This window comes from Camponotus vicinus, unplaced genomic scaffold (genome assembly GCF_025532165.1).
Source record: "Camponotus vicinus isolate PSW18456_S1 unplaced genomic scaffold, iyCamVici1.0 SCAF_14, whole genome shotgun sequence".
NCBI lineage: Eukaryota > Metazoa > Arthropoda > Insecta > Hymenoptera > Formicidae > Camponotus > Camponotus vicinus.
The window spans coordinates 14,691,085-14,706,310 of NW_028141950.1; the positions used below are offsets into that span (position 1 = coordinate 14,691,085).

The following is a 15,226-nucleotide window of genomic DNA, read 5'->3' on the forward strand; positions in this document are numbered from 1 at the left end:
TGAATTGGCCAAACGTGGACAGTACCTGACTTATTCAAATTACATCCATTCGTATTAAAATCCAATTCTAATTCCTTCACAGTGGATACGAATGGAACATCGAAGAGATTTTCTACTAATTTTTCTTCAAGATTAAAGTGAATGTACTTCCCTGTACTTATTTGCAAATTCTTAATTGTTAATTGCAAATTACATATTTTTTTTTCGAAACCATGTGTTTTCTTCACACCAATTGATTGCTCTCATTATTTTGTACATAAAAGTATTAAGGTAAGATAATCGAAAAATGAATATTTTACCAAATATTTTACGATTTATGTAAAATTAAGAAATTATTTCAAGCCTCGTAACTCGGAAAGTACTTGATGAAAAAATATTTAATTATAGTGTTTTGGAAAGCTCTCGATCTCAGCTATAAGAATATGTAATAAAAAATAGGGGTTGCCGTTTAAGATTTTTATGGTGTCCTTGACCGCGCTTTTCAAGGTCATCCCAAGGTCAAATAAATACCATCAGCCAATAGATTTTTTTAAGCCATTTGTTTCTGTCTAAACCATTTTTTCAAAAAATTAATATTTTCTGAGATATTTAGCCGTTCCGGATCTTTTGCCCTACCCTGTATGTCCATTATAAATAACTTTGCCAATTTTCAACGGATTTGCATGAAACGATACACCCACATTTTTCGGGTCGCTGATGACAAATTTTGGGATCGAAATTTTAAAATTCAAAATGGTGGATATAGTATGATGAATTAATTTTGTTATTCTATTATTATATTTGTTATTCCATTAGAGAAGATTCGAATTCGATATGTTCAAGTTTGAATGTCTTGAACTAATCCGTTATCTGCGACCAAAAAACGTACCGAGTGTGATATATTTCCATAATGGAATATCAAAGTTAATCATTAGAAACCGCCATATTGGATCTGCCAGTTAAAATTTTGCAATTTTGTCTATAGATTTATCATAAGAGACTCGAAAAACGCGAACATATCGAATTTGATCTTCTCCATAATGAAATAAAATTAGTCCGCCATATTGGATTCGCCATTTTGAATTTTGAAATTTCGACCCTTGATTCGTCACCAGCGACGCAAAAAACCCCTTATAGATAAACTTTCATGTAAAATACGAATTTATTTGCTCTCACCAGTTATGGCACAAAACGTTGATTTCGGGTGTACTAGTGAACTGATTAATAAAGCGGTAATTATTGAGTAAAATTGCGCCAATAAGCAGGAGTTTTCGACTCGATTTTTAATCAGGAATAACGCTATTTGCTCCGTGAGCTCTTTTTTAGTTACACCCTGTATATTAATACAATTATATATTATGTGGTATCTCTCTCTGATTACAAAATAAAATATATATTGTTGCGTCCCCGCGTCTCGTCCCTGCGGTTGTAATCGCCACTCGTTGAGTTATTTCTGCAGGAAGTGCGTCGACGGCGGAAGATCGTCTCCGAGCGCGTTGTCAAGACGTTGTTATAAACAACGACTGTCATGGAGTTGGAAGCCAGCTGTCAAGCTGGGCGGACGCGTCTCGATTTCCCGTGTGATTATTATCGTTATATCTGTTACATTCTGTGTTCTCTGGTGTTATTAAAGTTCTTGCGTTCCTTTAACACGAGTGTTATTTCCGTGTGCGCGAGCGTGTGCGCGAGTGCCGATCGTTGTGTCGCGCGCGATTCGAGATATATCGTTCCGCAACAATATAATAAAACTTTAAATAGTAATAATTATTTGTTAATATTACTTTAAATAGTAATAATTATTTAAGAATTATCAAAAGTAAAGTTATTTAAATATTATTACAACGTTTGGTATGCAGATTTGAACTGTTAATAGTTATTAATAGTTGTTAAACAGTTTATTATTTAAATTAAAGCGCGCTTGCACAATCAACAATATGGCGAATGATTGGCCATAAAGATCAAAGGCACCGACACGAAGTGTACCTACTGTTCTTACTTATACTATGGTAGAAGACTGTGATTCTACACGCACCGGCAGGAATGATGTTCCGGTATGCTTGTGTGACGCTCACTGATGTCTGATTATTTATTTCTATTTTTAATATTTTACGCCGGCTTTTGGTGCACGCGGTTCAACCGCATTTTAACTCCGTTAAAGAAAGAAATGAAAAATATATCGATATCGATATTAAAGCGCATGAGACACGCATAGAAACAGCGCGGTATATAGCTGTCTCGCTCGCACTCTCTCGTTCGAGCGTCGAGCGAGAGAGACGGCTATCGGACATCTCTAACTCGGTATCATGTCTTATAGTGCTTTCTCTCTCGCTCTTGTACCGTGCGCAAAGGACGCAACATCGGAATGCCCCCCACTACTCTACTCCCACTTTCTCTCTCGCTGCCCGGCCCGCGTACACACGCGAAGCGCGCACGTACGCGAGCCAAGAATTTATTCATTAAATTTTATCTTTTTATATAATTTAATTATTATTTAATTTAATAAAAATGAATGTCGACCTTTAGTGCACGCGGTTAAGCCGCATTTCTTAAAGAAAGAAAAGAAAAGTACGCATATCTATACTAGAGTGCAAGAGACATGTATAGAAATAGCGCAGTGTCCCGCGCGGTATATAGCTGTCTCGCTCGCACTCTCTCGTTTGAGTATCGAGCGAGAGAGACGGCTATCGGACACTTCTAACCAGTGTTGCCAGGCGGATCAAGTTTTTCGCGCATGCGCAGCGAACGCGGCCTCAATGAAGTATCTAATACAGACAAAAAGATGTGCCGCTGGTGGCCAGAAAAAATGTTCTCTTAGAAAATTATTCCGAGTAATCAACGGCACACATTTTTATCTGCATATATATGCGTATGTGTTTACACACACGCATAATATAAAATAAAATATATAACATAATATAAAATACATAAAATATACACACAATATAAAGTACATAAAATTACTTATAAAACATTGGTTATTAAAATACATAAATTACACATACACAAAATAAATAAACATATTAATAAAACTAAAAAATAAGCATCTTTTTTACATATAAATATAAAAAACAATCTCATATGTATATTAAAAATCGTATTAATATATAAAAACAATAAAATAAATTTATTTTGTAATAAATAAATATTTTTAATTAATTTTTAAAAAATAATATTGACTGTTTTTTTTTGTTTTCTTTTTCGATCGACGAAAGGGGAAAATGCATTATGCACACCTCGCTAGTCGGTCAAGCGAGGTAGTGTGGGACTCTAACACACTAAAAACCCCTCCTCCAAAAACAAATAATTAATAAAAATTAAAAAATAAAATATTGCACATGAAATTGCACAGCAAAATATATAATATATAAAAATAAAGGTAATTGTATACATTAGCGATTCCTCACCGATTTCAATGACCTTGAAATATGTTGTCGGGAGCATGATTCTGAACAACTTTTCCTTATACATGTTACCGCCGCTCGGCCTTAGTTTCCGAGATATTTATAAAAATATTTTATGATTTTGCAATATTGTCACCATTATGAAATAACTTTTTTGCACCATGTATTCAGTTTTTCACAAAGTAATAATGTTTACCAAAAAGAATTGTAAAGCGAGATCCTACCGGCGGGGTGGTAGCGGGAGGGGGGGCCGAAGGCCCCCTTGCACCCCCCGCGCGTATGTGTGTGTGTGTGTGTGTGTGTGTGTGTGTGTGTGTGTGTGTGTGTGTGTGTGTGTGTGTGTGTGTGTAATATACATACATTTCTGATATTTTTTAATTGTATTAAATTGTATTAAATTCTATACAAATTAAAAAATATCAGAAATGTATGTATATTGCACACACACACACGCGGGGGGTGCAAGGGGGGCCTTCGGCCCCCCTCCCGCAACCACCCCGCCGGTAGGGTCTCGCTTTACAACTCTTTTTTGGTAAACATTATTACTGTAGGGAAGGACTTGCCACGATAGCGTTAAATCGTTATTTTCGAATTGTGTTTGCGCTCTGACCTTATTATTGTAATGCCTCGTTTTCCGTGTTTTGATCTCGAATGTTCGCGACGATTGATCGTTCTTTTGGATATAGCCGAGCGTGTCGTGAACTGATTGGGCCACGTATGAGACCCAAAAGACGGGGTAGGAATTGCGAAAAGAGGCAGTCGTGGTCGAGATCTGCGAGGAAGCATACCTCTGTAATAGAAGCTCTAATAAACCAAGATACTTTTCTATAATATCCCGCGTATTTCCTACATTACTTTGTCAAAAATTGAATACATGGTGCAAAAAAGTTATTTCATAATGGTGACAATATTGCAAAACCATAAAATATTTTTATAAATATCTCGGAAACTAAGGCCGAGCGGCGGTAACATGTATAAGGAAAAGTTGTTCAGAATCATGCTCCCGACAACATATTTCAAGGTCATTGAAATCGGTGAGGAATCGCTAATGTATATAATTACCAAAATAAATTCTTATTGTTAAGTAAAAATAAATATAACAATAAACTCTAAAATAATAAACTTTGAAAAATAAACTCTTGTAACGTATGCTCGTGTATCGTTTCGGATTTTATTTTAATACGGATAACTCGTCGGAGCCAAAGGTTCGGGTCGAGAAAGATATACGCAAGTTATTGTATTAAGATGTACGTGTTTATTTGTATCTTTGGTGTACAGAGGTTGTGGTGTAACAATGTGTATGAGTGTGTGTGTGTGTCGATGTGTGTGTGTTCGCTTAAAGTTTAAATTATCGAATTTATAATAATCGCGCTTCGCGAGAATCGAGGATTGCAATATCTATATATTTCGCGGCTCTCGGCCCAGACGGCGTCTACGCTTTTTACAGATGTTTGGGTGCGTTTTTGTGGCTAACGCGCGTGGCCGGTGAATCAGCTGGCGGTCTTTTAAACGCGTGTGCTTGCCTGCGAGTATAATCGCTTCGTTAGCGGAGTTTCGGTATCTGGACGCTCATTTCTAATTATTGCACGCGGTGACGGATGCGCGGTGTTTGTTTTTCGTCTCGCAAGATTTCACGGCATTATAGCGTGTGCGTGTAGTTGCAGCTACACGACCGGTCACTGGCCTGCTTGGAGGCTATCGCTAATGTGCGCGGAAATCGCATCCCCATTAACGCGGTTGGATGCAATTAAAAGGACGGAACACGTTGACCAGAATGCAGACGAGAACAGTCGTCGGAGGCGGCTCTCTCTCCACCCCGCGAATTATGCAGTTCTGGTATGAGTTAGAATTAGTTGGTCGGTCGAGAACGCTTGGCAGGATCGGAACGGCCCTCCGATCCTATGCGACGACTATGATCGTAAGGATGCACGGCTCGTCGTCGAGAACTCTCGACGAAGGCGGAGATACCCTCTACCCTCGGTTTCGAGTCGTGCTTCTGGTCAGGATTCTCACACGATACCCATGTGAGAACGGATCAGGAAGAAGTCTCCTCTCTCGGGCCGATGGGCCCTTCTTATACCGGAGCTCTGTACCCGCGTCGGCGCAGAATCGGGGTCCCCCTGCCGAGTGTCGGAATCGGTACAGGGTACTCGGCGGGGGATGAGACGCCGAACGCGGGCCATTCGCTCGTCGCGTCGTCGGGCCTCATCGGCGGTTTTCGGCGATTGTACGGTCGTTTATTGTTAGAATAAAATGTGGGTGCACCGCGCCCCTGCCCTTGCCCGACCGATGTTCGTCGGGCGGCAGCTTCTGGCTGGTGTACGCCGGGAATTCGTAACGATGCCCGGGTGCATCGTTACACTCTGAAGTAAAAACTCAAAAATAAACTCTAAACTAATAAACTAAAAAAATAATATACATACAGCGTGCATAAAGAAAATAGTGTCATGGCTAGATAAGTAAAGAATGCTAATAGAATGCAAAAGCTTTCATACAAAATAGTAGAAAAAAACAAAAATTTAAAAAAAATTTTATTATTTTTATAAAACCATCAGATTTGCGCTATGTCTCCATATAAATTTAGCGTATTATGCAGTTCTAATGCAGTTCTTATGCAGTTCAGCCTTGTGTTCACGTCAAAATTAATACAATTTTTTTTCGCGTCTTGAAAGCTGGACCGAATTATACAAATCGCGGAAACTGTATCATTAGATAATCGATTTCATTTTTTATTTCTAACATCAGTTACAATAGAAAAAATTCTTTCGGCCTCAGCATTTGAGTGTGGAAGAGAAAGGATTATTTCAACTAACAATTCTAAATTTGGAAATATTTTTGTTCCATCAAAATTTTTAGAGTTTAATATATTTTTCCACATTTCATCTATTTCAAGAGAAGCTAATTCTAGTTTCTTTTCTTCATTAAAGATTGAAGGTAAAATCCTCCATTCAAGAGCTAATTGAGTGATATTATTGTGTCTAATTCGCGTAGCAATATGAGTCAAATCTTTAATTTTATTACTATCTTCATTATATAAAGCTATTTTCGGATCTAAAAACGTTAATTGCTGAAAAAAAATCATTACACGATGAACGTTTTAACATTTCTTGAACTGCAATAATATAAAAATCTAAACATTTAAATTTAATTTGTTGCGCGCACTCTAAAGATAAAGTTTCTAAAAAGCTTTTATATTCCGATCCTACATATACATTATCTATGTTTTATACTCTTTTGATCATTTAAATTTAAAATAGAAATATCATTTAATACGTCAAGATTTACAAAATTTTGCGCAAATTGAAATACTAATTGTTTACTGCTTTCATATAATTTATGTATTAAAATATTACGCGATTGAAACAAAGCGTTAAAATTATTTAAAAAATTTAAAGAATATTTCAAAAATAATAAATATGCTTTAATGGAGTTATTATTCAAACTTTCTAAAATAATCTCTGCCGATTTTAATTTATCTTTAACTACTGCTAAAGTAAAATAATTTTTTAACACTTCAATTTTCCAAATCAAATTCTCTATATCAAAAAAATTTTGAAATTCAACCAAAATTGCACATCTCTTTGCACTGTCCGAAATGTAAGTGGCAATTCCTTTAATTAAATTTTCGCAAGATGAAGGTAATTTTTCACAAGCTTTACTAGCTACGAGTGCAGACGAATGACAAATACAATTTAATGTTATTAATTCCGGTATTTCTGATTTTAAATGACTCATAAAAGAATTATTGCATCCTACCATAAGAGATGCATTGTCACACGCTAATCCAATAATATTTTTAATGGGAATTTCTTTTTCTTCCAAACAATTTTTAAATGTTTCGAAAATTGTATTTGCTGAACAATCTGTCGCATCTAAAGTTAATAATTCTAATAATCGAGTAGAAACTTTTTTATTTAAAGGGGAATCATACCGAACTAAAATGCACATTAATTTATTATCTGATATCTGTGCTTTCGTCAACTAAAATCGAAAATCTACGCGTTTTTAAATATTCAACGACTTTTTCTGATTCGTGTTTTGTAATAATATTTTTGACAATACTTGAACACTTTGTTCGAGCAAGTGAAAGATCTTGTGCAATTTCAGAATCTATACAAATGTCTTTTAATAACGGAATTAAATGATCTACGGTGGAAAAAGCAACATTATGCTCCGCGAAAAAAGCAGCTAATTTTATTTCCGCGCGTTTGACTCTATCTTTATGATAATATATTATTATTATTATTATTATCGGCTTTATAATTTAACATTCTTATTTTCTCAATATGTTTGACCGTCTGTGAATGTTCAATTAAATTTGTTTTCCGACAACTGATAGTTTTATTACATGCTGTGCAAAGCGCTTTATTTTCTGAAGGATGAGGAGCTAACTATCCTTTAAAACTACTTTCATCTAGCCAAGAAATTTGAAATTCCCTAATTCTACGTTTTTTAATAGCTCCTTTATTAAATTCCATCTTTTTTAAATATTAATAATATTTAAATATTAATAATATTTATTAACTTACCCAAAACTCTCCTAACCAGACCTGATCGTTTAATCCCGCCAAATCCTTCTTTATTTTTACTGCTTTACTTTTATTGCACTAAAGGTATAAATAAACTCACTATTATTAACACTCACTACTATTCAGATAAACGATATTAAATATCACTAAACTTTTAATAAACTATTCACTATGTCTGTGCACCCAGTAACTTTCCTTCAGCCCGCCAAATCTTCCATGTAATACCTGATACCAGATACCAGTGATACAGCGCTGGTTAGCCGCCATTACTGTCGCGCATGCGCGAAAAACCTGACCCACCTGACAACACTGCCTCTAACTCGGTATCACGTCTTATAGTGCTTTCTCTCTCGCTCTTGTGCCGTGCGCGAAGGACGCAACATCGGAATGCCTCCCACTACTCTACCTCCACTTTCTCTCTCGCTGCTCGGCCCGCGTACATGCGCGCTTCGCTTGTGTGAGTGTGACGTCACACAAGCATACCGCGACACCATTCCTGTGAGTGCGTGTACAACTAAAATTTAGTTTAGGAACAAAAGTACATGCCTAGACATCTTTCCTCAAGTATTTTCAAAGTCGTAAAAAATATCAACATAGAAGTCAATCATTGTTCCAGTAACTGATTTCAATATAAGAAAAGTAAACAATGTCAAACAAAAACGTATAGTCTATATACGATGTCATGAAATTACATATTCATTATATTAATATTAATATTGTTTATTAATAATATCTATTGGTCGTAGAATTTTTAAACTATTTTTTCCCATATTCTCTACTAAAAGTACTATTGGAATTTATTTTTATTTTTATTACGGCGCCAAAGTTATGGGAATCTATATAACCCATCTCATATTATAAAGTATCTATATTTTATTATTATCAATATCTGTTTGAAGAGTACAATTGTTCACTTCGTAGTCGATTAGTAATGAAATAACAAGTGTGTTATTATAATTAGAAAATTATCAAATTATGCTTGTCCATGTGTTCAATTATAATGCAGAGATTAGAAAGATTCTTCCTTCACATTTTATTTTAGAATATGTGTCTTCAATCATTTTTTTCTCTTAATATCTTTTTAAATATTATATTTTGAATTCATGAAATTTAACAATGCACAAAAACCCCCTTACAATATTTAGTAATTGTAATTCCACGCAACAATTAAATCAACAAGCAGATTATCAATCTTTATTTTCCTGTTTATTTTTCCTGTTTTTTTTTGTTTGCAAATGTTATTATCATTTCGTCAATTGTATTTAAATCATATTTTATGTATATAAAATTATTTGAACAAATAAAAGTGTATGCAATACTAACATACGATACTACTGAAATACAATGTAAAATAAATGTAAATGATAAATAAAATGTAATGATCCATCTTCATTACTTGATTCCAGGGTCGTTTCGGCATTTTGTAAATGAAGAGCAAATTATAAACAAATATAATGATTTATTATTAATACTTACACTTTTAAGAACGCTTTTCTCATTGTTATTGAAAATGATTAATTCACTTATTGTTATTGATATATTAACAATATATTTGAGTTTTACCTCCCAGTCAGTCAAATATGTTCTAACAGATTTTGCCAAGTACCTGCTATAAATTATTGTCAGCAGAAAGACTAAAAATTTTTATGCAAAACCGGTTCTATCAGATAATGATAACAGAATGTTAGCAGAAATGTTATAAAATCTGACATAATTAGAGCAGGACACAAGTAGAAACCGAGCAGGATTGGCACAGAATTATTATAACAGATTGGCAGCAGATCGAGCAGGATCTGCGTGATGCTATTTGATGTCAGATTGTAGAAACCCAGCAAGATTTGCGCACAATCTCTGATAGCAGATTGACGACAGAAACGGAACAAGACATGATTTGATAATTCCTTCGCTTACTGCTATGTGAGCTGTACTTTTTCGCAATCTAATTTCTGTCAGAAATATATATAAAGTCGCGATTATTAATAAAAGATAAAAAATATAATAACTATTTCTATTACTTTAACCCTTTCGTACCTCCGGCTTTCCCAAAAGAGTTGTGTTTCATATGAAGACAGTCTTATAGATTTTTGGGGGTACTGATTCCAAATTTACCATCAAAATTTAAATTCAAAATGGCAGATTCAAGATGGCGACTATGAAAGGCTTAAAAATCAATATATTTAAAATATAAGCTTAGATCTAGAAATTTCATTTTTTTCAATTTATATTATGTTTTTTCCTGAATATGCACACACACGTTTGATTCGTAACGTTGTTATACACTTTTTTGCAAGCTGCGCATCTTCCGCGAGACTTGGATGCCCGTCGCACGCGTCGTCTTACTTTGATTACACATATAAAATATATATATATATATATGTATATATATATATATATATATATATTATAATATTTATCATGATAAAGTTGTAATCACATTTAAATAAAACTTTGAGTTTATAATTAGCGCATAAATTCTACGATTTTTCGATTAATATACAGTTAATCTTCATTCTCTAAAAGTTTGATTTTTTGCAAAATTTAAATAATTATATTTTATTGTAAACATTACATTTCAAAGTGCGCGATTTTTTTATATGTAGCTTGAACCTTCTTCTTTAAAACAAGCCAAGGTAAAAGTCGATAGGATTATTTAAAAGTTATGATTTTTTTCGTAGGTGGGACATATATGACCCGGAGGTACGAAAGAGTTAATTTCTGATATCTGATATAAGCAGATGAGATTTAGAATATTAAATTGGTTGAAATCAATGAAGGGATAAACGGAAAATAATTCATTTACAATTAATAATAAGGAATTTGGATCAAATAAATAAACAAAAATTAAATTAAAATTGGCATAAGGGTCACAGCGCGGTAGTTGAGGCGCAGGGGAAGAAACAAAACACATCCTTCTTATTGATTGTTGTTTATTTCAAATCTAAACACTACATAAATCTAAACAAGTCATTCAAATCTAAACACTACATAAATAACGAACGTTTCAGATCATCTTTGATCCTTCTTCAGCGCGATTAATAATATAAAAACAAACTATCATTCATTTACTGCCCATTTGAAGCATAAAGCAAGAATTTAATTTTAAATGAATTATATCTCAAGTTTTATAAATTAAATTTAATTACTTTTACAATTTACTTCATAATTAATTTAATTTAATTAAACTAGTCCTTCGCTATGTGATATATAACTACGATATAAAATGTATTACAACAAACAAACAACATCTCTTTCAACTTTTTTTTATCTCTCAATATTTCCAATTATGTATAAATTAACTATAATGTTACAATAACGTACTAAGCATTATTTAACTTCTTGAAACAGTTGAGGGACTGTTTAATGACCTTTTTTTTGTTCACGATGGGGAAATCCTTTGTGGATACCCGCTCTCCCCGGGAAGAGAGAGCGGGTTATGTCTCCTATTTAACGGAGTATACCGACTAAAACCCCGGATGCCTGCTCGGGTGTTCGGGGGGGGACCGGGAATCACCAGTGGCATTACGTCCGGGCGTCCTCCTCCACCCTGTCCTAACCTTGTGGACTGACTCCCCCTAGCAATGAGACTGTCAGGATGGGGGGATCCCGCCCACGCCGCCGCATTGAATGCGGCGGCATCTTCGCTAGTTGTGGCGCGGAGGGGCATCACCTCCATGCCATGCCCCCTCGGTGGTGTTGGGGACAGGGTCAGGCTCGAGTCTTCCGCTCGAGTCCCGGCCCCCAAGCCCGGGGCAAGCAGCCCTCGCTCCCCTCACATGGGGGGAGTTTGGGTGCCCCGGGTTCTCTTCTTGTTGTGTCCCTCCAGGGGCGAGCCCCCTCCCTATCCCATAGAGATCCCGATTTAGCAATCCGGGCGATTCAGCGCCCCTGGAGGGCCCCGTCTCTCCTTCTATACGTCGGGCGTCTCTTTAGGCACGGATTCCCTTAGAGATGCGCCCTCTCTCCTTGGCAGGGGGAGGGGAGACCGGCTTACCGGACCCCCGCCCCCTGTCGAGGTCATCCCGTTGATGTTCGGGGCGGGATGTTAGGGACTATTTCACCCCCTCCTTTGTGGGGACGGGCCCCCAGCCGGAGGGGACATGTCCCCAGCTCCCAGCTCCAGCGGATTCTGGGAGGCTCGGCGTTGACCCTCGCCGCGTCTCTCCCTCTCCGCGACCTCCTTCCGTCGCATAACCTTGCCGCAGATGAGGACACGGCCTTCCACGCCTCTTCCCTCTCGACCATCTCTTTGACGACGGCCGAGAGGGAGAGGTCCGCCCCCATCACGGCCACCAAGTCCGCGCGCTCGGCCGCCCACGCTGGGCATAACTCCAAGCGGATGGCCGCAGTGGTGGCACTCTTCTGTACGCTCTTTCTCTATCCTGCACAGGTACTCACCGAAACATCCATGTCCGGTGAGCACCTGTGTCATCCGGAAGGTGATTCCTTCCCTACGGACCCCGTCTATCCATTCGGGTAGATAGGGTCGGATGGCCTCGACAGTCCTCCTTCCCGCAACGTTTTGACCCTCGAGTGAGCGTTGCCAAGGACCGTCGAGCCTGGTCCCGTATAATGCGACGGATCCTGTTGGTAACCTCGGCCCCCGTTTTTCGGACCTCGCGAACTTTTTCGTACATATCGCTGTACGTGCGGGCTGCGAGATCGAACGGGGGCATCCCGGACAGGACCGTCGCCGCCGCGTGACTAACGGTTCGGTAGCCCCTAGCCGCTCGTATTGCCATCCGCCGCTGCATCCTCCGCAGGAGATCTCGCAGGCGGCGGGTGACGGCTACATCCTCCCACACCGGGGCACCATACAGGGCCACCGAACCAATCACCGCGGCGTATATGCAACGAACACTCCCGCTCGGTCCCCCGAGATTCGGGAGCAGCCAGCAAAGAGCCATTGCCACTCCTTCTATTCTCGGGGCCAGTCGACGGAAATGTTCCCCGAAGGACCAGGTCACATCCAAGTGGAGTCTCAAGTACCTAATGTACTGCCCCACCTGAACGCGAGCCTCACCTACCCGGATGAGAGTTGGAGGCGGCGGACCATGCGACCCGTCGTGGAAGTAAACGACTTCGGTCTTTTGCGCCGCCACCTCCAACCCCAGGACTCGGATTGAGCGCACCACACACTCCACTGTTAGATTGGCAGTGGCTGCTGCCTCCTCCCAGTCTCTTCCCCCGGCAAGCACGAGCGTGTCGTCTGCATAGCAGACAACAGTGCTGGCGGGGGGGGAGGGCTGACCGGAGGACGTGGTCGTACGCGAGGTTTCACAGTAGTGGGCCCAAGACTGAGCCCTGTGGAACCCCGCATCCCACGACCCTCTCCTGCACCGCCCCATCGCGGTCCACGTACTCAAGGACCCTGTCCCGGAAGTAATCCTGATAATGGCGGCGAGATAGCGCGGCACCCGGTGATGATCGAGAGCCGCCACTATCCACCGCCATGGCAGGGTGTTGAAGGCGGGATGGTCTTAGCGTAGCTTCTTGATATCCAAGGATATCGCCATCAACACCCCGCCGTCCTCACTCGCGGCCTCCGAGACGGACCTGACGCGCAACACCGCGTCTATTGTTGAGCGTCCGCCTTGGAAGCCATACTGGTCCTGACTATGGTCAGGACCTATCCGGGACAGTTGCTGGACGAGGCGATTGGCAATTATCCTTTCTAGGATTTTGCCGGCCTCGTCCAGCAGGCAAATGGGGCGATACGACGACGGTACGTCCCTCGGTTTACCCCCCTTGGAAAGAACGAGCTTCGCTCTCTTCCAGACTGAGGAGAAGCAGCCCTCTCTGAGGCACTCTGAATAGATGTGCCTCATTCGGTCGGCCAGCTCCCGCGAGGCCAGGACCCATACTCTGCCGTGGATGCCGTCAGGCCCAGGAACCTTTCTGGACTTAATTCTTTTGACGGCGCCACGCAGCTCGCCTTGGGAGACCCCCAGTTCATCGTCCTACTCCGGAGGGCTTTCCAGAGGGGGTATACTCTCTACACCCTCCCCCGGTGGGAAGAGGGTCGTCACGACTCTCTGAATGAACTGAGGGTCTAGAGTTTCCGTCACCGGGGCCGTCTCTCCTTTCATCTTGTTCAAGACGATTCAGTAGGGACGACCCCATGGATCTTCATCCAGGGCGAACACCATCTCGTTCCAGGTCCTGGCCTTCTCCTTGCGGATGGCCGACCGAAGAGCCTGCTTCGCGGCGTTGTACGCCTCATGCAACTCCTCGATCCTTGCAGCCACATCCTCTCTCCTAGACTTTCTGATCCGATTGAGGGTCCTTCCCGCGTGGACAGAGGAACATCGTAGCTCGGCGATTTCCTCCGTCCAACTGTTTAATGACCTCGAACCTACATCTCAAAAATTAAATTACTTGGATGTTGTACATTGCAACGAGACTGCTGGCCAATTACAAAATAAGACTGGAAGTCATACTTTGAAAGCATCGAACAAGTTTCAGCAGCGAAATAAAAAAACTCTATATAATCGTAAGTAAACATTTATACAACATACGAACACTCGTTTTTAATATAATTTTTAATATACTTGAATGAATTTCTTTTTCCTAATTATCTATTTACTAGTACAATTTTGTTGTTTTTATTTTACAGGAACAAACAAACAATGAATTGGAGTACAATTGCAAGATGCACGTGAGCAATTCGCACACATTGCCGAAAATCACGCCACAGCTATGCAGGTAATACTTGTTTTTTATGATTTACGAAATTCTAGTTATTGTACAAGAAACAGTGGATATTCTATAGTAATCACATGTTACATTTATTATTATAGTTATTCCCGAAGTTTCTATGAAACAAGCAGAAGCAGTACTGCTAGCAGCTCAAAACGAGAAACGACGACTCGATATCGAGGAAAGAAGATTAAAAATAGACAAGCAACAACTTAACGTCCATGAAAAATTGCAGGACTATGCGATTTGACGTGATAATTTCTCCAGCTATTGCAGGAAAACTTCGAACCGTCGTAACTCCAGAAGCAAGCGTTTCCGACCCCATGTTTATGGGACATTTTCTGCTTGTTTAGGTCCCTGGAACTTATTCACAAAGTTTGTACAGACCATTCAGGAACACCCTGTATATCATACAACACATCCAGACGGCATAGCTCATGGTGGTACTGCTATCATCATCAAGAATAACATTCGACATCACGAGCTAGGAAATTTTAAAGAAGATTATTTACAAGCAACCACTGTAGCAATAGAAGATTGGACTGGCACGGTCGCTATTTCATCTGTTTATTGCCCACCAAGATATACAATCACTAATGAACTATTTGAGGCATTCTTTGG

The 15,226-nt window shown here is 39.3% G+C and overlaps 1 protein-coding gene across 1 annotated transcript; it reads right to left on the bottom strand.

Annotated features, from left to right (window-relative positions):
* Positions 1 to 11,963: 11,963 nt before the first annotated feature.
* Positions 11,964 to 12,338, bottom strand: LOC145964935 (uncharacterized). Its single transcript, XM_083088083.1, has one exon. It carries the CDS (start codon positions 12,336 to 12,338, stop codon positions 11,964 to 11,966), a length of 375 nt encoding a protein of 124 aa, XP_082944209.1.
* Positions 12,339 to 15,226: the final 2,888 nt, after the last annotated feature.

Bases quoted from the DNA above. Each gene is read 5' to 3' on its own strand.
- LOC145964935 (XM_083088083.1), bottom strand. From the start codon at position 12,338: ATGACACAGGTGCTCACCGGACATGGATGTTTCGGTGAGTACCTGTGC.